At 36.2% G+C, this 24,806-nt stretch overlaps 1 protein-coding gene across 1 annotated transcript in view; it reads right to left on the bottom strand.

The window, feature by feature from the left end:
• LOC107678855 (discoidin, CUB and LCCL domain-containing protein 1-like) overlaps positions 1–24,289 on the bottom strand; it is a 37,717-nt gene extending 13,428 nt beyond the window's left edge. The window contains exons 1-7 of the mRNA XM_016474281.1: positions 24,065–24,289; positions 16,146–16,364; positions 12,970–13,113; positions 12,344–12,395; positions 11,438–11,510; positions 7,553–7,686; positions 3,054–3,094 (exon numbers count right to left, since the gene is read on the bottom strand). Of these exons, the coding sequence (XP_016329767.1) occupies positions 3,054–3,094; positions 7,553–7,686; positions 11,438–11,510; positions 12,344–12,395; positions 12,970–13,113; positions 16,146–16,364; positions 24,065–24,140 (739 nt within the window). The 5' untranslated portion in view covers positions 24,141–24,289. The remainder of the gene's footprint in view (positions 1–3,053; positions 3,095–7,552; positions 7,687–11,437; positions 11,511–12,343; positions 12,396–12,969; positions 13,114–16,145; positions 16,365–24,064) is intronic.
• Positions 24,290–24,806: the final 517 nt, after the last annotated feature.

The raw sequence follows: 24,806 nt of genomic DNA, 5'->3' as shown, positions 1-24,806 counted from the left end.
ATAATAATTACAACAGCTCTGTTAATACATTTATTATAACATACACACAGTGTTCAAATTGGGATCTGTAATATTTTGTAATGTTTTAGAAGTCTCTTCTGCTCAGCAAGGCTGCTTTTAATTTTACAGTAAAAAATACATGCCTGATTCAAGAAGGGAGTCTGATCGCCAAAAAATATTATTTTAGTAACTTATTAATTTTAAGCTAAATTGTGCTTTGTTGGTATGTCTGCTAGAATGTAAAAAAATATTTAGTGTTAAATATTTTTAAATTGTTGTTTTGTAACTGATTTTTTCTTTGAAAAACAAGACAAAACAGTAAAAAGCAAATTTTGGCTATTTAATTTATGCAATGGTGAAAAAAAAAAGTCAAAATACATGGGGAAAAAACCTGAAAAAACGTATTCAGTATTTGGCCTTCGGCCCAGTGTTTCATTTTGTTCGGTTTCGGCTTCGGCCAAGAATTTTCATTTCGGTGCATCCCTAATTGTAATATTAATTCACAATATCAATGTATTTTTGATCAAATAAACACAGGCTTGTTGAGCATAACAGACTTCTTTCAAAAACATATAAAAATCTTTTGAATGGTATTGTGTCAGATATCGTGCCACATGTGCGACTATGGTGACATATTAATGAATTCCAACTTCACCAAAAAAAAGAACATCAAAAGGGAGTAATGTTAGTTCTGCTCATGTCTAGTGCTTGCTTTTAACATATAAAACACACATGTTGAGCAAAAACTCAGTTATGTGTATACTGACTCAACAGGAAGCCCTGAGCTCTTAAAATACCCACCATGTGTACAGTTAAATGGAGACGTATGTGCTATGAATACACCAATATTACAATAAAAGAGGGGGGAAAGACACCCACATCCTTTAAAGAGAGAAAAACAGGGCCAATACATCCTGTTGCTTAGTCTCGATTTGGCTAACACTATCACATTCCACACATTTAGCATATGTGGGCAGAGGAAACTCAGGAAGACAAGCAGAATCTCAGCAGGAGGTCAGAAAAGATCCCCGATTGAAGTCTCTGTACACTCATAAGTACAGTGGGGTCCAAAAGTCTGCAAACTCCAGAGATGATGCTTAAGTTTTTAATGTATTTCACTTTATTTAATAACCTAGAAATACCAAGGAATCTTCAGTATTTTTCACATCATAATGTTTCTATGTTATAACTTTTTCCAAATTCTAAAACCGTTCATTTTCAGTTTTAAACAGGATTTTTAACATGGTCTATGTAGTTCAATGTACATGCGTTTGAGTATTTAGTTGGACTTAAAACGCCACAAAATTGCATCTTGATACCTTCGAGGTCTCGTCACATAGGCTACTGTTTGTGAGTGATATCATCTAGCTAGGGGGCTGATGAGGGTAGGATGCTCACTTGATGTGGCTCACTGGATGCTCACAGCTGTGCTTTAAGCTAATTGGAGTAATGGGAATCAACTGACATGGATCGACTGATGTCCACACATCTATCAACTCCTGTCATCAGAAACTCATGCAATACATCAACAATGCACACTGAATACAAATCCACTTCTGACCAGAAGAGATTAGGGTCATAACGATCGGGAAAGGTACTTCCACAAATCTATAACAACAACTGACTAAAGAAACCAATGGTTCCTTTAGGTCCTTTAAGAAAAGGTTCATTAGGGAGCCAAAAATAATAATTATGTGGCATTGCTGTGAAAACCTTCTTTTGGAACCTTTATTTTTAAGAGTGTAGTAGGGATGTTCTACACCCAATGGAAATTATGACACAGGTGCATTTGAACTGACTAGACTTTAGAATTTTGAGTTTTGAATTTAAAAATGCTGAACTCCCACAAGAATTTTGAATCTGAATTGACTGAATTGCATTCAACAGTCACAGAACAGAACATTTTAATTAGTCCAAACAGTTCATTTTAACTAATTCTAAAGAACTTTTTTTTTTTGATTAAACATTTTTCAAGTTATTATTTATATATCTTTATAAGTTGGTTAAATAGTCAAAATTAGCCATATTGTTTTGCATAACCATAAAATGTAGACATAAAAATGAAAATCTATTAGTTAATCATTATATTGAGTAAATACAAAAAATTAAATAAAAGAAATTTTACACACACATATATATCTGTGCTCAGCTAATGTCATCACAAAGACCCGCTTCTGGGAATCTGGTTAGCTGTTTGAATGGAGGACAGAAGCTTCAAAATAGATGCATTTAATGCACTTATTTAATAAAGTATGCATTTCAAGATTTTTTCAAATATGCATTGCATTATACAGTATATTATAATGCATATATACTATTTTATGTGCATTATATGTTATTATATAATTATAATATTTGTTATATATTATAAAATAGATCAATTGTACATATATATATATATATATATATATATATATATAAAATGTACATTTATATAGATAACTAATTATAAATTAAATACAAAAAAAGTTAAGATGAACAAAATATTTCTTGACTTCATCCTATTATATTTTTATTTTCTCATATTTTATTGTTTGCTACTGTGTTTAAAATTCAGTAATTTGCAAGTCATTCTCAATTTAGCAGCCTGCACAACCATGGAAGGTAAACATTTGGAGCAAGTGTTGGCACATGTACACATTTGGCAACCGCTGTGAGAGTTTGATTCATCAGCTTCTGCAGAGCTGCATGGAGCGTGTCGGCACAGGTAAATCGCAACCGGTCTCAACTCAGCCAGAGAAAAACAAACTCAGGTGATAAGATATTCGCACGCCTTCCATTCACCCTAATAAAGAGCAAACAGTGCTTCCCATATCCAAACCGGTTAAAAAAAAACCTGTTGGGCCAGCACAAGGTGATTAAACTACTTCCTTTTTTGCAGAGGTGCAAATATACCAGTCAAACAACACTGTAACACACAGCGGCAGCAGGAATAACAGCAGGTGGCGAAAACTAATCATGTCAACACGGTTCAAGAAATAATAAGATTAATCCTACACCAATATGTGTGCTCAATTCACATCACCATTGAACCATAAAACAAAAGTGCTTACCATTTGTCACAAATGTGAAGAGGGTTTCAGACAACGAGCCACTGAAAGACAAGGAAAAACAGGTATCAGTGAGCACTGAGCATTTTAGACACAAAAGATCATTATTACAGTGATTAATTAAGGCACTGTCATGTGAAAGTAAAGGGGCCAAAAAGGAGATTCCCATTGTCAACCCGTTGTGTTGCCAAATTCAGACGACCTCCCTCACTGCATCCCGCATCTCCCCCTCTGACAGGAGAACTGGGGTACAGCTTGGCCGGTGAAAAGAACAGTGTGCTGGTAATTAGAGAGCAACAGGCTGGGAAATTGCATCTCTGTCAGGCATTACTTAAAAACCTGTCATTATCACAGGCTTCTTGGATGTGATTACTTTTTCATTACTTTTATGGCAGTCGAGCAAACCGTTTCAGAGTTCAGGGTACAAAGTGGTTTACGACAGCGTGAATGAAACCGAAATAGGATACGGCGAGTGGTGTGCCAACAACAACAAAATAATAGATAAATGTCTGTAGCCTGGGAATATAAGCAATAAACTGCTGGTGACAGAAATATAATCTAATAAAATCAACGTAAAAATGAATCAAGTGCTGATCAGAGTCGCCAGACTGAAATAACTGTTTAAGTGCGTGCAATAAAACATGTGGAAAGCCTGAGTTCAAAACCCAAGCAATGTAAATACAGGAACTGATATTGATTGTAGTTATTCAGTTAGGTTAAAGCGGACCCTGAGGACTGTTACATCATCAACATAATCTCCTTAGACTGGAGACTCCTTTAGTTTGACTAATCAATTGGTTTGTGAAATAAATGGCTAATACACCAGTGCAACTTCATAATTTGCAGTAATATTTTTAAGTGCTTGCTAAGACAAGCAACACTATTACTATTTCTCTATTTCTCATAATTTGGTTTAGTTAAAGAATAAATTAAATGCATTAAAAAAAAAAAAAAAATGTTAATAAATGTGTAAATAAATAAAAAAAATTATATAACCCACATCCAGGACACCCTAGCAATCACAGAAATGCACTTAAAAACAAACAGAACACCCCAGTAACTATATAGCAATGCTCTAGCAGGCAGAAATAATATAACAACGCAATAAAATGCATTCTGAACACCTAATAACTGCATAACAATGCAGAACACACTAGACAGCACATGGCAAAGCATCAAAAACCATTCTGAATAGGGATGCACCGAATATTCGGCAACCGAAATTATTCGGCTGAAAATAGCAAAAAAAATCTCTTTTGTTGTTCGGCCGAATAAGCGAAAAGGCAGAATAATATGTACCGAACAATGACGAGCGCGATCAAATAGAGGCATGTGCTAATGCAGCAAACATATCGGCAGTGTGAAAGTATTTAAAACTATCAGAGAAAGACGCCGAAATCATTACAAGCACGAAGCACCGACAGCGAGGGACTGTTTAGTGCTGCATCACGTCTCCGATGAGAAGACGAGGTGGCTAATGCTGATGGTTAGGTTACTGTATGATGATTGAAATACATGCCTGATTCAAGTCTCAAAAATGGCCAAGCAATATTATTTTACTAACTTATTAATTTTAAGTTAAATTGTGCTTTGTTGGTATAATGTCTGCTAGAATGTTAAAAAATGTTCAGTGTTAATTAAATATTTTTAAATTGTTGTTTTTTTAATTGATTTTTGAGACAGAGAGATTTTGAATCTGTCAATGAGACAGATTCACTCTGACAGCAGACAGCGCTTATGGTACACTAATACAGCGTTTCCTTGGTTACCACTGTGAACACAGCAGCGCTGCGCGTATTAACACTAATTTAAATGCATTATACAGAGACAAAATGAAAAGAAAACACCATTTCTGAAAACAGTTAATTCCGTTCCCCTCAGAAACACATTCATAAAAATTTAAATGTTTGGATTTTCTTCCTATATTTCGCGCATCGTGAACAGTGATCTTGTTCTGCCTGCTACGGTATTTTCTCCTCTTTGTGTCCGTCTTCAGCATCCCTGGCCTCTGTTAATGGCCGTTTACAGACTAAGTATAATAATAACGTAATATTTCCACACAAATGGCCATTGGGAAAATGATTGCAGTGCAGTTTGTGTGCAAGCACGGAACAGAAGATAGTCTGAAATAAAACAAATGTCCGGTAGATCGGTGCATCTGTACTCCAGTGTATAAATTCAATATAGATTAATCATTGTTAAAACTACAAAGTTACTTGCCAGGATGGGTATTTTGACATACTTTTGTATGCATTTGCCCGTTCAGGTGGCTCGAGCGTGTCAGAGACGCGGCTGTTCACACAGAACACAGCGCACGAGTACTGAAAGGAGTTGTCTTTCGCGCCCAAATGCTTTTTAATCACTTGAATTTTTAAATTAACAAGTCTTAAAAACACATGCAAATGATAAAATTTCGTGACAAATCCATCTACTGTCCCGAATGTCTTTCACGCTGGTCCCGGGCCATCGGGCAGTCCTTATTGTCGAGCCCAGGCAATGCACTGAAATCCATTCAGAACACCCGGTAACTTGCTAAACTGGAACCCCTGTGATGTTGGAGGCGTGGTGGAGAAATGTCTCACAACACATATGTGAACAACAACAGGTTGCTAACAAACTGTGAAACCAGAACTCAGCAAAAGCGGCAGTGGATGAAAAATAAAACCACACACAAAGTTTTAGACTTGGACACTAACTGGCTAGTCAGAGAACTGAGAACTGGCTGAGAGCCGAACCATTTCAGTGAAAGAAGGGTACCAGTAACTGCATAGCAATACCCTAGTGAACACCCCAAAAAAAGCACATTGCATTGTATTAAAAACCAATCAGTAGACCCCATAGACTGTATAAAAAAACCTGGACGTAGTGTCCGTGACATCAGCCGTAATTTTCTGAAGTCTCTCTGTCTATCTATCTGTCTGTCTGTCTATCTGAATATATATATTAATATATATGTAATAAATTCAAAATGTATTTTATTCTTTAATTGTTTTATGTATTTTTGTACATTTTTATTTTGAATTATTCTCTCTGTCTCTGTATATTTAAAATGTATTATTCTTTAATCTTAATAATAAAATACATTATTTATAATATATATAATACACACATGCACACAGACAGAGACGCACTCAGATTTATTATTAATAATAATAATAATAGTAATACAAATGTTTAATTAAAAATAATTATATTATATTGTTTATTTAATCCATTTTTTTGGCGTTTTTGAAGCTCAAAGTGGGTGGAGCGGGCCGTCGCCATCTTGGCAGCGCGTCACCGCGCATCACTACCAGATAATCGAAAATGGGCAAAAAGGCGGGAGCTGGTTGCTGAAGCCACGCCAACATAGCTCGACGTCAGTGTCAGCAGCGGCAATCCACCTGTCACTCAAGTGGCCACGCCCTTAATTATGCAGAAATTCAAGGCTTAATATAATTTAAACGGATGAGTTATAAAAAAAATTCACCGCCCTCATAGTTGTCATGAAGGGTAAAATTAGCTATATAGACCAAAATCTTTTTTTGAACCAGGCTGTAAACATGTTTTTTTCTGCTGTAAAGTTGGGCATTTTAACATGGGGAGTCTATGGGATTGACTCCCTTTTGCAGCCAGCCTCTAGCGGCCAGTTAACGAATTACAGTTTAAGTCACTTCTGTGTTGGCTTCACGAGAGAGAGTGGGAGGTTGCCGCTTGGTAGACCCCAGTAATACTAGTATAGCAACTCCCTAGCAACAGCAAAGCAACACACTAAAATCTGTTCAGAACGCCCAGTAACCTATTACAAAGACTGCTGTGATTATAATTTCTAGCTCCTTTTAAAAGAACAAAAGAAACTAAGCGCTGTGGCCTAGTTCATGCACTTGACACATTAAGGGAGGTGGCTAGCATCATTGTCCTCCTGATAAATCACTCCTCAATGGACACTTCAAGCACTCCTCAGAGACTATAACGAGAGGCAATCCCGATTTCTTTCTCAACCTGCCCCCCAATTCCCTGACAAATCTGTAAAACCGCAACAGTCCAGACAGAGTGTCCCTGACATTAGGTAGTACCTGAACCATTCATCATGCAAAAGAAGGCAGGAATCACCACTTAATAACTGCTGTAGTCCTGGAGAACCTACCAAGGTCACATCCAGCCACAGCCATTAGATGAAGTGCCGGAATAAGACATGTTGCGACTTGTCAGGGGAACTTGTAAGACAGACTATTTCAATTTTTCAAACTGGAACCTAACTGTTTTTCCTGTCAGATTTACAGTAAACACACGTTGACAGAAATCCACTTTAGATGGAAGTTGATGAGGCAAAAGTTACATACTTGCTCCATAGACTTAAACTGTAAACAAAAACATTTTATTCCTTTTTATGTACTGGGAAAGCCCACATGCTGATGTCTGACTCACCTAAGAATATAAAAGCATTCTGTAGCATAGATAAAATCTGAGGCTTCAAGCTTCTGTCATAGAGAAAGACCACAGAAACCACTGCAGTAACTCACTCTTTTGACTGGATGCCGTTGGCTCTGACTGCAGGGTAATGACTGAGCCCTCGGCGCTCCTCCACTGTGATTGGTCCTCCAAACTGGTCCACGATGACCCCAGCATGCACCGCTGCTTTACACAAAACTGATGTCTGAAATAGAAAGCACAGATAGCACTCAGACACAATAATGAAGGACCAGACAGAGAAAGGACAGAGATTGGCCTATAAGACATAACAAGTGTTTCTTTACTCATACACAACCATTGGTGGTTTTTTATCAAAACTTTCCTTTAAAATGAATCTAAATTTAGCTGATTTTTAGACCAACATGGCAATTAAATTAAGTTGACAAAAACAATATTAGAACAATACTGATACTTCTTCATATTACAGCAATTAACAGAGAAATGGTTGATATTAAAAATGGGATATTAATATGTTGTCTAAATAAATAAAAAAACGAAATACTCATTAGAACAAAAAGTCATTAGAACATTATACTGTACAGTATAAAAAAATCTGTAAAAGAAATCCCTAAAAGAAATAATTGCATGTTGTAAGCACTGTCTCAGCTACCATAAAACACCCATATGCATACTCCTAGCACAGGCATTCAATTCAGTTTGCTCTGGTATTTCATAATTACTAAGACAGACCTCCACTGAACATAAAGCATGCATTTTTTTAGTAACAACATGGATTAATTAAAAATTTCTGACTGAGGAGGCATTACTACTGCAATTTCATTCTGAGGCAGCAATTACAGTAATTGTGGCAGCCAGTGGAAATGCTTAGCATTCTTTAGCTACCATCGCTAATGCTAGTACTTTGTCACAGAAAATGCCTTAGCATGAATAACCTTTTTAAGGCCCTTTTACTTAACAGGCCAGGTAACAGCCATAATGGGATTTGAACACTGTGATCTTCTGATTTAAATCACATTATGATCATTTGAATTGTGTCGAGTAACACTGAGCTTTGACCCTGAGAGCACATGTATGTCCTCTAAATGTGGATGTTTCTTAATATATCCATCTACAATATGTAATTTTTAACTTGCTCATCTGCAACATGCCAAAAACTTTCTTCCTTTTTTTCAGAAAACTGATTGTTATTTAAATTAATGATCAAGTTATCTGTGCATAGTTCACTGTCTCACAATAAACATTAACCACACAGTTTTTACAACTTTTGAATACTTAAAAGGCAAAATGACTGACTATGGCACGGTCTTTGGGGTGGTCCGGTGTTTTACATTGAGCCCATTAGCCACTTGCAAATCATTACTGTGATGAGGTAACAGAAGACGCATTGTGTGTTATCAGCAGAAACAGCTGCTCTGCATTCAGACAGAGATGCTTCATTAACCTGAACATGTCTCCTCCAGTCAGGGCCATAAATACAGCCCTGTCGAACAACTGCAGTCTCTACCTTTGATTTATGATGCATAAAAGTTGTGCTGGCCCATGCAAAACAGTACTGCAATGCTACAGTGCTCTGGATGTTTTTAGTGTGGTGCTATGTGGTTGCTAGAGTGTACTGGATTCTTACTAAATTACATTAAAAAAAACATTCTGACATGGCATATACATGTTATGAAAAGCCCTACCCTCTGCTAATTCGCTATCGTTAAAATGAATGATTAACATATATATAATATAACCACACAAAACATGGTTAGTTTAATAAATGTAAATTATTTAGCATAATTACTCATAGCTGCCAATTTTACATTTATTGCCAATTTTGTTTAATGTCATTTTTGACCAGATTCACGTGTCTTTGCTGAATAAAGGTATTAATTTCTTTAAAAAAAGCTAATAAAAAAATTCATAATGATAGCAAAACTAGTAGTAAGCATGTACTGTGGACTATGGAATTCAGTTTCATTTATTTGCATAAAGAGGAGGGTGGTGCTAATATGTCCAAACAGATTTCATTCATTTGATTCATTCAGTCTCTCAAAGTGTACTGATGAATCTAGAACTGAGAATAAGGTGGCAAGATAATGAATAAATGTGTGTGTGTGTGTGTGTGTGTGTGTGTGCAAAAATAATATTTAGAGTTTTAGTTAATTATTGTATATAAGCAGTAGGGCTGCACGATTCTTGCTAAAATGTGAATCACGATTTTTCTCCATGGGAATTGAGATCACGATTCTCTTACACGATTCTCATTTTTTCAACCAAAATTTATTGCTCTCAAGTACAAAAAAAAAAAAAACACAAACACAGGACTAGAGCTGCATGATTCTGGATAAATTGAGATTCACGATTTTTTTTGTCTCAAATAGAGATCACATTATAATAATATTTCACAATTTTACTGTATTTTTGCTTTGTTTCTGATCAAATAAATGCAGGCTTGGTGAGCAGAAGAGACTTCTTTAAAAAAAAAACATTAAAAATCTTACGGATCAAAAACTTTTGACTGGTAGTGTATATGTATTTAAAACATAATATATTTAATACACCAATTGTGGAAACTGTAATACATTTTTAAGATTCTTTGAATAGAAAGTTTAAAATAAAACCATTTACTTGCTTTTTTTAATAAAAATCATTTGTAACTTCTGATCAAATTATTGTGTCCTTGCTGAATAAAAGTTACAATTTATTTAAAAAAAGTAAAAGTAGTAAACATGGTTTAATTACTACAAACTATGACTATAAATACAATATGTATTTTTCAGATCGTAACTACTTTATATTAGTGCTGTCAAATGATTAATCGTGATTAATCGCATCCAAAATAAAAGTTTTTGTTTACATAATATATGTATGTATACTGTGTATATTTTATGTATCATGATTAATCGTTTGACAGCCCTACTTTATATTTAAATTATTTGTCCTTATTTTTTACATGATTTTTGGTGTCCGAAACTCTGACACCAAATTTAAAAACTGTCAAATTCATTTAAACTTTTTTTTAAAGTACAAAAGGAAACAACAGTCAGGTTTTCTTAGTTGATGCACAAAATGCTCTTTGGAATTTTGTTCTCAAATCCTGCTGATAATATAACAACTTGTAAAAAATAAAACCTACATTAAATTACAAAGCTGCAAAACAGAAACATTTTCACTCATGGACTCATGGAAATAGACATTATTTTTGCTACAGTTTTCCTTCTCACGGTGATCAGTAAGGTTTACTCTACTTTTGGTTTTTAAGAGGTTAAGCTACGCTCATGCAACAAACATCTGATTCAAATGAAAAGAACCTTTCAGTTACCCTCACAAAATCAATGCCGTGACACACATAAAGCTCGGCCAGCTTAGCTTTCACAAACAGGAAGAGATTTTACCACAATGCTAAGCCTTCAGAAAGGCCCTTAACTTCTTGAGTTATAACTCAAAGCCCAAGCACATGATTCTCTCCACATCAAACTATCCATTGCTGCTCGACCAATCCCTCGTGTAGCCCAAAGCTCCAACCCTGATTCACTGGAGAGGTATGCACAATTACATAAACTCCTTTCATTCAGAGTTCACTGCCCACTAAGTGACCAGGGAGAACAATGGAGGCAGCACAAATGATCTGTCACTGCGTATCCTCAGGGCGTCCACATACACACACACAAGCCCTGTCACAACAAATGGCTGTCAGACAATGGGACGAGCCATTAGTGCATTCCACCCCCGACCGCTGGCCCGCTTAACATTCCCTGTGAAGGCCCTAGAGGCCTGAGCACCTGTGGGAAAATCTGCTTAGAGAAGCTGCTTTTCCTGGCCGAGCCGCTGCATCTGAAACCTGTTCGGGAAGCTCACCGCTGAGCATCGGCTTGGCTGCACGTCGGCCTTGTAAACAAACCCGCAGCTTGCCTAACGTTCTCCCGCAGATGCGGAATAAGCCGCGGCATGCCAGCCACACCTGAGGAAAACAATGAGACGCAACTCACATGTCTGTAGCCCAGGGAAATGTCCCCAGACACGTCTCCCGTCACCGCTGCACATCCGGCTGGACAGTACTTCCTACACGGGACGAGAACAAAGAGAAATATCTGCTTACAGCACATCAGTTAATTATAGCCGACGGCTCTGGAGAGATAAAGCCGAGTGAGAAGCTAAAATTATATGCATTGATGGCATGAGATATAGTCTGGAAAACTGTGACTAGAGTTACTTTTTTATTATGTAATGTCTTGTGGCTTGGATATATTTCAATTGAACAGCTGTAGAGAGGTCTGGGCAATATATACTGAATATTCTCAATATATGCACTATATTTATGTATATTCGAGCTATTGTGATGATTTAAATGCAATTTTACTTTTATTTATCTAAAGAGTGTCAAATGACTGGTTTCACATTCCTCCCTTGCCTCAAGAGTCATTCCATTTATAACTGAAAATTACGCCTGAATTTTTCTTATTTTTATTTGTAAAGACTTTTTACTGAATTGTATTTGTGCATTTGTGTAAGCAAGCAAGCAAATAAATAAGTACATTTATTTATATTGTATAATATTATTATTATAAAAAAAAAAATCTAAAATAATTTTATAATAATCTGATCTATAATCATAAAAAGTATTATTATTATTATTATTATTATTAACAACAATAATAATAATAAATCAGGCCAAAAATGAGGCATCCCATTTTGGTGTCTGCATGAAATTAAATTAAAAAAACGTATTTTATATACATAGAAAGCATATTAAATGCAAGTACAGTGTATACTTTAATGTTCAAATTAAAGTACTCATACACTTTTTTTTTTTTATAAGACTGAAAAATGCTTTATTGGTAAGCTTGTGAGTTTAACTTTTTCCAGGCTTCTATATGCTGAAGACATACTCTCACCTGTACTTTGCTGCTGGGAAATGACTGCCTCTGTCCAAGCATGTCAGCAACTCTGAGGAGGAAAGCAGAGGAGGCCACACAATGAGGGTAAAAATGGAGCAGATGAGAAGTGTCTCCACAAAGGAAACAGGTCCCCAACTCAACAACAACAAGAACAACAGGACATGAGCATCACAACAGGATGACGGACCCACTTCCTGCACTTCCATGTATAGGATGGAAACATATACATACTTAGACATAAACCTCACTCATGCTCACATGACAGTCACAGACGATGACCACAGACTATCAAGCACTAAAAAAATAAAAGTTCTATAGGAGTTCTATACCCTCATGAACTACATGAGGGTAAGTAAATTAAGACAATTCTCATTTTTGGACCAACTATCCTTTTAACATTGCTTTGCTTTGTTCAAACAAGTCGTTTAAAAAACATCCCTAAAGGATCTGTAAGCATCCAGATGAGGGAAGGGGGCAAGCCACAGCATGGGGCCACTGCACAGCGGTTAACATGAGGGTCAGCCAAGAGACAGGAAGACAGTGGGTTCCTAAGAGCTGAAGCTACACATGAACAATGTGTTGTGTTAAGATGATACACACTTTTCATTTTAAAGCAAGGATACCTTTGTGGTTTTCAGTGGAGTATGAAAGCAGAAATCCTCTTCCAGAGATGTGCTGGCTGCTGCGAAAGCGGACGGTCAGTTCACTGGAGTCTGTGTGAATCTGTGTAGGCTTGGGCATCGGACCACCACAGTACTCCCAGTAAACTAGATGAAATCCAAGTAAATTTATGAAACTTCATGAAAATGTAACCCTAGATAAGGAATTAGATTCACATTGAGGTATTAATAAAATTAACATCCAACAAAACTGGGTTCAACATTAACACCTGCCAAGTGCACAATGAAAGTAAAAAAACGTATAATATCAATAATAATAATAATAATAAATAAATAAATAAAAATTGTAAAAAATATACAGTTACTTGTCAAGTGATGCCTTTACAAATTGCATCTAAAATATATAAACACCTAAACGTTACATAGATAAGAATATACAAAAATAAAATGATATGTATGCATTGATGGCTGGTAAACATTTTTGGAAAATTAAGAACATTTTTAAATAAAATCAACCCGACAGTACATATCTTAAAAGGTTACTCCACCCCAAAATGAAAATGTTGTCATTAATTACTCACCCTCATGTCGTTCCAAACCCGTAAGACCTCCGTTCATCTTCAGAACACAAATTAAGATATTTTTGATGCATTCTGAGAGCTCTCTGACCCTGCATAGACAGCAATGTAAGTAACACGATCAACGACCAGAAACGTAGCAAGGAGATCGGATTATTTTTGTTTTCTTTGCTTACAAAAAGTATTCTCGTAGCTTCGTAAAATTACAGTTGTGACCCCCTGATTTCACATGGATTATTTTACCGATCTCCTTGCTACGTTTCTGGACGTTGATCGTGTTACTTACATTGCTGTCTATAGGAGGGTCAGAGAGCTGTCAGAATACATCAAAAATATCTTAATTTGTGTTCCGAAGATGAACGGAGGTCTTACAGGATTGGAACAACATGAGGGTGAGTAATTAATGACATAATTTTTATTTTTGGGTGAACTATCCGTAGGGTCAGAGAGCTCTCAGAATGCATAAAAAATATCTTAATTTGTGTTCTGAAGATGAACGGAGGTCTTACGGGTTTGGAACGACATGAGGGTGAGTAATTAATGATAACATTTTCATTTTGGGGTGGAGTAACCCTTTAAACTAAAAAGTTGTAGAAGTCATTTATGAAACCAAAAAAGCCTGAAATGGTGTGATTCTGGAAAGTTTATGACATGTCTGCTAACTGAAGGATAACACCTCAAACACTGATGAGATTCTGATAAGCTCTGATGATTATCAGCACACTTTAATCTATAAAACATTATGCCTGAATGGACCAAAGGGTCAACACACTGAGAGGTGTGAATGACACAACTGCCAAACTCTGCACCAACACAAAGCTTTAGTCATCCAACGTCTCTCAACTGCTGTTTAAGAATCACTCAGAGAGGAATTCCAGCCATCCAGCTGCAGGACGCTTTGATCAGTGGATGTAGCTGAGGCTCTTGACACCATAACATCATTTGTGGTTAAAGGGTTGGCTGGGAGGAACCAGACATAGTGTGGGAAGAATCATGTCCTTCAGTCTCTTCTTATGAAGCTGTTTGTTCCATTCACAGCAATGGCCCACACAAAGGGCAGTTCATCTTTTCTGGCCAGGATGACCAAGAAAGCCCTCAGGTTTAGGGTTGAAAGATGATAGCCTAATAAGTCAGAACAGCCCATTCACCTCGAGTGAAGAGCTGCAATATCCTTTTCCTTTCCATCCATCATTCAAAAAGCAGTAGGTGAGTACATTCATCACACAGAGGTTCAGGTGTAAGAATTACATTCTGGCCGAATGTGACGCTTATATAATCAACAATGACATTTAAGCTGCTGCAGTATCCATTAACACACATTAACTGGATCAAAATAGTGCACAGATTTGTACAACATACCATGTTTGACTGGAATGGAATGAACACAAGAACTGCCAATAATATATATATTTTTCCTTTTTTGAATTAAAGCTGCCAGAATTACATTCTGGCCGAATGTGACACTTATATAATCAACAATGAAATTTTATCTGCTGCGGTATCCATTAACACACAATAACTGGATCAAAATAGTGCACAGATTTGTACAACATACCATGTTTGACCACGTATCCACAAGTCAACGCATTTTAAGGGAGCAACCATTTAAACACTTACCTAATCTTATTCAGGAAAATCTTTCATTAAAATATTTAACATTTCTGACATTAAAAGTCTTGTTACCTTTATAATTGAAATGCATTTACACTCAGAATACTACTTAATCTGTGCACTATTCCAATTTTTAAAATCCCAATATAGTGCAAAAACAGCAAGCTCATTCAAAAAAGAAAAATATCAGAAATGGTTGATAACAAGTGACAATATCCTTTAGGAAACAGGAAGACTTGGCAACATTTCACCATAAACTCTGAAATATCCTCTGACACACTGATTTCTGTGGTTTCCTCCTGCTTTACAGTAAACTTATCAATGTGTGACTGGTGCCGACTCATGACAGTGTTCTGGTTTACAGCGCTTTTTTCAGGTTCACTCACAGTAATGTGATCTAGAGGAGTTTAAACTGACTAAAGAGTATATGATCAACTATATCATAATATGACTGCACAAGTACAACCAGACTCAAATTAGAATTCTAAATACAGCAGTGTTTCCTACAGCATTTTGTTTCAGCCCCATACAGCAACATTGGCTCAACCAATGGTTTCAGTTTGTGGGGCTTTATCTGTTTTTTTTTTTTTTTTTACAACCAAAGGAAGTATGGGAAACCTGTTTGAAAATAATCATTACGTTTGGTGCCACACTTCACTTTTAAATTCAAATGCAGCTGTCAGAATGTCCTTTAGTCTAATAGTCAGCAAGAGACTGTTCTTCTTGTTGAGAAATGCGTCAAGAAAACCACTCAGACAAAAACAACTTAATCCACCACACTTTCCATTAATCAAAGAAAGCCCTGATGACAAAAGATGAAGATCTCAAAACACAAGAAGCTGTACCGTCATTCACCACTGAAAACATCTGATTTTCATATTGTTTGACCCAGACAGAGAATGTAGTAACCACTAGGGAATCGCTAGATAATGGGTGAGAAAACAACATGTTATGTAAGCACCATGTACAGCATGATATAAAACAGCTCACCATTTTCTGCCCCATACGATCCTTTCAGAACCTTCAAATAGTCAGACTCGCAGTCCTTCTTCTCCATGTTCAGGTCTCCAAACTTAAGGACAATAGTGTGGCCAATTGGTACGTGGATCCGCCATTCACACCAGGAGTTGTTGGGGTAAGTTCCTGGGTAGTTATTGGAGGACAAGACACCACTCTCTTGACCAAGGACATAATGACCACAGCCATCATCTGTAAAAGAAATATGAGAATTTGTTGTCATAAAGAATGCTCAAATCAGACCCAGGAAGAACAAGACCAAACACTCTCAATATTTAGTACTTTAAATATGGAAAATGTACAGCTTTTATTCTAAAATTAGAGATGATAATTGAATGTGCTTAAATGTAGTAAATGCTTAAATTAGTTTTATTAATGCAAGAACGCATTAAATTGAAATGAAATTTAATATCAAAAGTGATATTAAAGACATTTATAAGATTACAGAATATTTTTTATTTCAAATGTTGTTTTTTTACTTTCTACTCATCAGATCCTGAAAATGAAGAATCATGCTTTCCACAAAATAAAATAAAATAAAAATAAGAAGCACAACTGTTTTCGACATTGATAATAATAAGAAATGTTTCTTGAGCACCAAATCAGCATAATAGAATGATTTCTGAAGGATCATGTGACACTGAAGACTGGAGTTATGAAGCTGAAAATTCAGCTTTGCATCACAGGAATAAATTACATTTTTAAATATATCAAAATTTGTTATTTTACATTGTAATACTGTAACAATAATACCGTATTTCTGATCAAATGCAGGCTTGGTGAGCATAAAAGGCTTTTGAAAGTCATGTTCTTTAGGGATGCACCGAATGTTCGGCAACCGAAGTTATTCGGCCGAAAAAAGCAAAAAAAAAAGCTTTTTCGGTGTTTGGCTGAATAAGCGAAAAGACTGAATAAATTGTCAGCAGTGTGGAAGCATTTAAACTGTCAGAGAAAGACGCAAAAATCATTACAAGCACCGACAGCGAGAGACTGTTTAGTACTGCATCGCATGTCTTCGTTGAGAAGAGGAAGGGCTGATTGTTGCTGGTTTACTGTATGATCATTGAAATCGCGAAATGGCCTTAAACAATTAGTAAATCAATTGCAGAACGTTATGTTTTCTAATACACGCACACATTGCATGTATTCTGACAGAGCTGCACGAACTCGTGGCGGATCTGCTTGTTAACCAGGGTTCAAAGCCCAAAGCGCGAGGAAAATCTGCGCTGAACCAGTGTTACTCGTCAGTTGCTCAGTCACATTTTTATGAATTTTTACAAGGCATGTGACAATGCGATACGTACAACGTATTCGTAATGAGACTCATTTATAAATCTGCTGTTGTCAACAAAAAGAAGCATTGAGGTCTTCCTGCGCGTTTCTGCCAAAATAAAAGTTGAGAAAAAGCAAGAACTCCAACATTCATAAATGTTAGTATTGTAATTTTACTGTTGTTCTGTAACATAAAATAAAAAGTAAGACTATAATAATGGTAATAATAATTACAACAGCTCTGTTAATACATTTATTATAACATTCACACATAGTGTTCAAATTAGGATCTGTAATATTTTCTAATTTTTTAAAAGAAGTCTCTTCTCAGCAAGGCTGCTTTTAATTGTACAGTAAAAAATACATGCCTGATTCAAGAAGGGGGTCTGATGGCCAAAAAATATTATTTGACTAACTTATTAATTTTAAGTTAAATTGTGCTTTGTTGGTATAGTGTCTGCTAGAATGTTAAAAATGTTCAGTGTTAAATATTTTTAAATTGTTGTTTTGTAATTGATTTTTTTATTTGAAAAGCAAGACAAATCATATTTAATTTATGCAATGGTGAAAAAATTGGCAAAATACATGGGGGAAAAAACGTGAAAAATCATGTTCGGTATTCAGCCTTCGGCCCAGTGTTTAATTTTGCTCGGGTTCGGCTTCGGCTTCGGCCAAGAATTTTCATTTCGGTGCATCCCTAATTTTCATTTTGTTTTTTCTGACACTGATATGTAAAGGGACACACTGAATAAGCTGCCAGAATGCTGCTAAAAGCCACAAAATTCTGCCCAAAATCAGGCTGTGCCAATAGATCTTCACCCAATAAATAAGCAAAATTTAAGGTATTTACAAGTTGTCAGATTAAACAATCAGGTAGGCCTATTTAACGCACCCACTATTTTTGCAATTCAGTTTGGTGTCACTAATGGCGAAGAAATCAATTGAATTTAAGCTTTTAAAGCTTATTTCTTAGAAGACAATATTAATCCAAGCCCCAGACTCATTAAACTCTTTAATATATCCAAACAGCAATCAAATCTATTACGTAACAGCAAGCAAGACTCTAAATGCACAAGAATGCTTGATACTGTTGCATCAAAAGATTAGATGAACCCAGCAAGCCAATACACGCCAACCTAATGTAAACCAAATAATATTATATCAGCCAGCAAAAAGTTTCATTAACTCAGTGTTTCGACACGCACATGCCCCTAAGACAAATCAAAACACCAGAAGAAGCCTCTACTTAGATCTAAGTATAACTTTTGTAATTAAAAGCAGAAGACAATACAGCACCCTTATTAGAGAGGAAATGAGATGTTCCTCACATATGCTCACTAATCAGTGACAAAGGTGGTGTTAGAAACCGTCAGCTGCCGGACACAAGTCACATGGATGACTCCAGGGTGAAGAGCAAGAATCAGCATTTGTGCAAGTATTGTCAAGACTGTTACTGTTCACTGATATGTTATGGCTCCGTTATGCCACTGTCTCCCACGGTAAAGGTACTCACACCTGTGATGGCACCACTAACTTCTTTTTTCCTTCTAGACAGCTGAGCATCCAGCAGCCACACAGGAACTTGGTGCTGATGTATGCGCATTACAGACTCTGAGACCCCAAAGTTTCGTGACATTGGCGGCATTCTTAAATGACACGAGGAATGAAATGGGACCGATGCTATAAATAGCTCCAGTGTGTTTCTAAGGGAACATTCGCCCGCACTAACTAAAAATGCTTTCTTTGACCTTAGCTAGAATTACGTCAGTGCTAAATACTAGCGGACACACAGTGGCCTTTGTGGTGGCGTCTGAACTCCATCCAGATGTAGGGTTGAGTCAGTGCAAAAAGAAACTAAAAAAACTAACGGATGGAAACCTTAGGGCAGGTGGTGGAGGAATGACATCACATGTTAATCACAGCCATTCAAACAAACTAAAAGCTATGACTACTTAAAGCAAGACACCTCAAGTAAATAGGGTCAAAAAATTTAATTCCCCCGTTGACTGATTACATTAAGATTTGCAAACATTTTTTGTATTACAAGCTCTCTGAAATGTTGTTTAAATATGAAAATGAGACTAATAATTTAATATGCACTAATTTTCACACATTTCCAGAAATCTGAACATTGGATAAAGCCTGGTTTAAAATTCTTGTTTCATTTTGATGACATATTAAAGGTTTTTACAGAGGGGATTTTGAATCTCTCTCCATAAATACAAATTTCCATTATCACTCCATAAATCAGAAAACACAGTCAACAGCCAGGAGAGGAAAAAAAAAGAAAAGAAAAGAAATGTTCACCACATTTTTAGGAATAAATTGTTGTATAAAATCAGGCAAATTATATATGAACAAACCTCTCTGTAAAAACCTTCAGAATATAAAGTTTGTTCAAATTTCTGAGTTTCAGTGCATATGGGAAAAAGTCTTTCTAAAAAAAATCTGGCCTTTAAAGATACGTTTTGTAATTGAAATATACAGAAGCAAATATATAAACATTTAGAAGGGATTTCGGATGTTTTTTTAAACTAGTCTGAAACAACATGTTATGAAAAGCCAAATAGTTTAAAATCACAAAATTGACCAATGCATGGAAAAAAAACAAAAAAAAAAATTTTTGCCTTTAGTGTCTTGCCTTGAAGAATATTCTAGGTTATTAATTGAACATGAAAGTAGTCAATAATAACATTGTTTCAAAATAACCAGACTCTTGCACTCTTCCCAACAGAAAAGAACATGACAGAGCTTCAAAACCAGCTTTTTCAGCATGTCGAGGAACACCTGGCCATCGTCTGGCCCCAGGGTGGAACACAAATATTCACATCAGTGAGAGTTCTGCATGTACAGACAATCCGAGTGTCTCCTAACATGCACCACATATGGGTTCACACTTAGGGCTGGGTATCGAGTTCGATACTTTTTAGGCACCGACCAAATTTCCTCGATACCATCGAGTATCGAAAAACGTCTTGTCGTTCGGTACCAAATTTCGATACCTACGGGGTTAATCTCATCAGCGTCAGTGAGCCAATAAGCCTGCAGCATCGATCATCCGCGAGAGCGATTCGAAAGCGCATGGAGCAGTCTGCTCTCTTTAGCTCTCGTGGTACTGTAATACCACCAGTATAGAGTAGCGCGGGAGCTGCGTGGAGTTCCGATCATATGCAGATGTCCGTTCATAATAACGTTACACGACCGAAAGCGCGTGTTATGTGACCATTCATGCAAACTGTTGCATCATGCTACATAAGACAATAAATAAGATTTATATTCCGCTTTTACTCAAAACTCACTTTAAACCACCATCGAGTGTTTGTAATAACTTCCGATTGCCGTCTAACAGGGCCGGATTTACGCATTGCTCAAGACATTGAGCAAATAAATATAACAAACAATAGGGTAAAAAATGACAAACTATTTCCATGTCTTCCACCTTTTTTATGTAGGCTACGGAAATCACGCTTTCTTTCTCCCAGTCTCTCACAGACGCACACACAGTGCAGACACACGGAGACGCGAACAGAAACTTGTCACACTGATTAAGAAATATTTTTGTTTGCTTGGGTGGTAATATTAGGTTTATTATATTAATAGGGAAGGGGGCCCAAAAATGTTTTTTTCTACATCACAAAAATAGGTAAATCCGGACCTGCCATCTAATGTGTGTTTTGGCCATGTAATGTTGCTGAAATTAAATATGTTATTACCTCTGAGTCAGAGCAGCGATCATGGAAGAGAGAACACAAGCAGACAGCGCTGGAAGCTGCTAATGCTCATCAGTAAATCAGTGGAAAATAAATAGAAATCATGATTCTGTCTGAGCTATGCGTTTTAAAACGAACACTAACTAGTGTAAATGTAGCCTAACAGATGTGTAAACTGAAGACTATTTGAGCTTTATTAAAACTATTTTGCACTGATTTATTGTGTTGGTTACATTTTGTTCCTTTGTGCAGTGGCTCAGGAGATGAGTCTTTGAGTTTGTATAAACATCAACAAGCTGAAAAATAAAACCAAAGTTTTTTTTTTAGATAATGTGATCTTGTTAAAATTGATTTCATAAAATTGGTATCGAAAAAAGTATCGCTCAGGAACCGGTATCGAAGCCAAGGTATCGGTATCGATATCTAAAAATTTTGAACGATACCCAGCCCTATTCACACTAGTTGAGGATATTCAACTTCCAGAAGGGGGGTTTCACAGTCAATTATGCCATAGCATAGACTAACCACTTTTAGCTCCCCAAAGAAACTTTCAATCAGTTCTTAAAATAACCATTTTTTTTCTTGTGTGAAGAACATGTTCTAAACCGAAAGAACCTTATTTCACTATAAAGAACGTCTTGTGCAATGGAAAGCTTCCATGGACGTTAAAAGGTTCTTAATGGAACCACTGACTACATCAAAGGTAGTGATACTATGTAGTATTGAAGCATTGCATCCTTGATTGAAACACTTAAATGAAAAGTTCACCCAAAAATAAAGACTCTGACATGATTTACTCATTCATACATTGTTTCAAACCCACTTGACTTAATTTCTTCCATGGAAAACCAAAAGAGAATTGCACTTGCTGCTCTTTTCCATGCAATCAGTCCTTGTGGAAGTTTTCAAGCTTCAAACTAAATTCAATAGGTAACATAAAAATGGACTGAATTAGTGAGTGATTCAGCATTCCAGTAGCTTTAAACAGTAGATCAATGGGTTTGATTCCCATAAAATGTGTACCTTTAAAGGGGTAATTCACTAAAAAATGAAACTTCCCTCACATCATTTACTCACACTCATGTCATTTCAAACCCTTAATACTTTCCAAAGAGAAAGGAAAACTTGAAATCGCATCATATGACCCCTTTAAAAACACACACTCAAAGCTATTTTTAATGAAACCTTAGAGGTTTCTGTCCCTCTATTCAAAGTCAAGGTAACTAAAACTTAAAAGATTTAAAAGGGTTATAAATCGGTTCATCATATTAAGCAATCGTGTCTCTTCACAAGACTTGAATCAAAGCGCTCGATTCATTTTACAACGCCTTTATGGCCTTTTCCAGATCTTCTACGTTTTGGCTACCTGGTCTATCAATGGAGGTACGAATTCTACGAAACCTCTCAGGTTTCATTAAAAATATCTTCATTTGTGTTTCGAAGATGAACCACATATTATGGTTTTGGAGCGCATTAAGTTAAATAAATTTTGACAATTTAAATTTTTGGGTGAACTAGGCTAATCTTAGTTTTAAATAATAGCTTCGCCAAATGCATGAATGTAAATCAACCATTTAATTGGAAAGAACAGACTCAGAATGATTCATTCTTAACCCTTTAAAACCGAACGTGTCGGCGGCGACACAATTAACCATTTCTAAATAAAAAGCAGTTAAATTTCTTCCCGTTTTTAAATTTTTTGTCTATTTAAATTCTATTTACTAACTCACCACACACAATAATGTACAATAACTGTAATTTCCTGAAAGCCAATCATTTTCTGAAAAAAATGACACCTTACACTTGAAGATACCACATTGTGTTATAATTTTATACTCAAAAAACCAAAATGAGTGAAAACGGCCTATTTTAGCTTTAGGTTCTAAAGGGTTAAATCAGACATATCTGCTTCTCGCATGAACCCGCCAAGGAGAGCTAGGGCAGATGTCAAGGTTTTCAGTGAAAAATTATTTAGATTTTGGTCTGTTTATCACACAAATGTACTATATAGCTTAAAAGACGTGGAATTAGTGCATGAGTCATATAGATACTTTTTAAATGTTGATTCTACACTTTTTCAAAGCTCGAAAACCTTAACCATTCAGTAAAATCTTTCAAAAAAAATGTATTTTTCGTTGAACTATTCCTTTAATAACCAAAGGTATCTCCCATGGTATTGTCTCAATGTGTGCACAGTAAGCTACTTTGGATAATGTCACATGCAGAATTAAAAATGAGTCCTAAAGGAATATCCCAGCAGTAAAAAGACCTCTGTGCAGCAATGAAATCCCAAAGTTATGCGTCTCCACACTGAAGATCAGATGCTGCTTTAACTATCCTGGCACTTTGACTGCAATGTGAGAGTGATTCGAGGGAAAGTTGTCCTCATGGACAGACTGCGCCAGCATGTTGTGTCAACTGCTGTTACAACACAGTCAGCACATTTTCTAACGAGCCAAAGCTGACACCAAATATCTCATCTACAATAAAGTGTAAGGATATCAACTTTTTATGTACTACATTTCCAGCAATACTACGGTTTCAAGTAGAAACAAGCAACACGAAACTGTTCATAAACACACAAATTGTAAACCAGCATATGTGCATGTAAGCGAAACACAAACATACAACTTGGTTTAGAGTAGACCTTAATCCAAGACTATTTCTACAATGATAAATCAAACTCACTGCGCTCACTGAGTTTTAACAAGAGCTCGTGTAACAAAGTTTGAAACATTACATCTCCTCAGAACAAGCTGTAGCCTAGCCTACGTTTGCTTATAATGATATGAAATCACAAATGCATGTTCTATGCAAACAACTATACAAAGTCCTCCACCAGTAACCTCTGACGCCTCAGCAAACAGCCTCTTTTGTTTCCGATCATCTGCCGTGTTTTTGTTCACTTACCCGGTTTTTCGGTGAGCACGAGCGGGTGAATTGAATATAAGAGAACCAGTCCATGCAGTAAAGTGTTCCCAGACATCTCCACTTAAAACCGCGGCGAATGAGAGTAAAACGCGAGGACGCATTGGAGAAGCGTCACCGGAGCATGTTTACCGGGAGAAACTCGTGTACGTGTGTCCGCGAGGTTCCCCAAATGCCTTGAATGAACTCTTCCGTGTTCCTCTCCCACAGGCGGCACCAAGCGGTTACTAGACCAGTCTGACGGGTCTGTCTAGTGTCAGGCTGTTAGTATAGTAACCTAGTATACATACTGAGTATGATATGGATACAAAGTGATACTGAATAGAGATAAACGATACATAAACAACGCTTGTTTCTTGTTTCAGCCTTTATTTTTCACGAACATTTACTTTTATTTATTTAGCAGACACTTTTATTCAAAGCGACTTAAATGAGGAGTACAACAAGCGATTCAACTTAAGGAAAAGTGCTAAGTTAGCAATAAAAATGTATTATTTATTTATTTAAAAATACATTGATCTACTATGATCTATAAGAAATGTTGCAACCAGTATTTATAGTGTTAAAATTATGTGTATTTTCCCTCAGTTTTGACGTGATTTCCGCCACAATCAACAATTCAGGCATACAGTTACTAAAAAGGCGTGTAGCCTAACTTGAGATGAAACATATAGAGAAAAATCAAGGTAAATAATATATTTGTTATTGTGTGTCGCATCCTAAT

This window comes from Sinocyclocheilus anshuiensis, unplaced genomic scaffold (genome assembly GCF_001515605.1).
Source record: "Sinocyclocheilus anshuiensis isolate Anshui unplaced genomic scaffold, SAMN03320099.WGS_v1.1 scaffold1049, whole genome shotgun sequence".
In the NCBI taxonomy this organism is placed as follows: Eukaryota; Metazoa; Chordata; class Actinopteri; order Cypriniformes; family Cyprinidae; genus Sinocyclocheilus; species Sinocyclocheilus anshuiensis.
The sequence above is the reverse complement of the archived record's forward strand: the minus strand, read 5'-3'. Positions and strand labels throughout refer to the sequence as shown.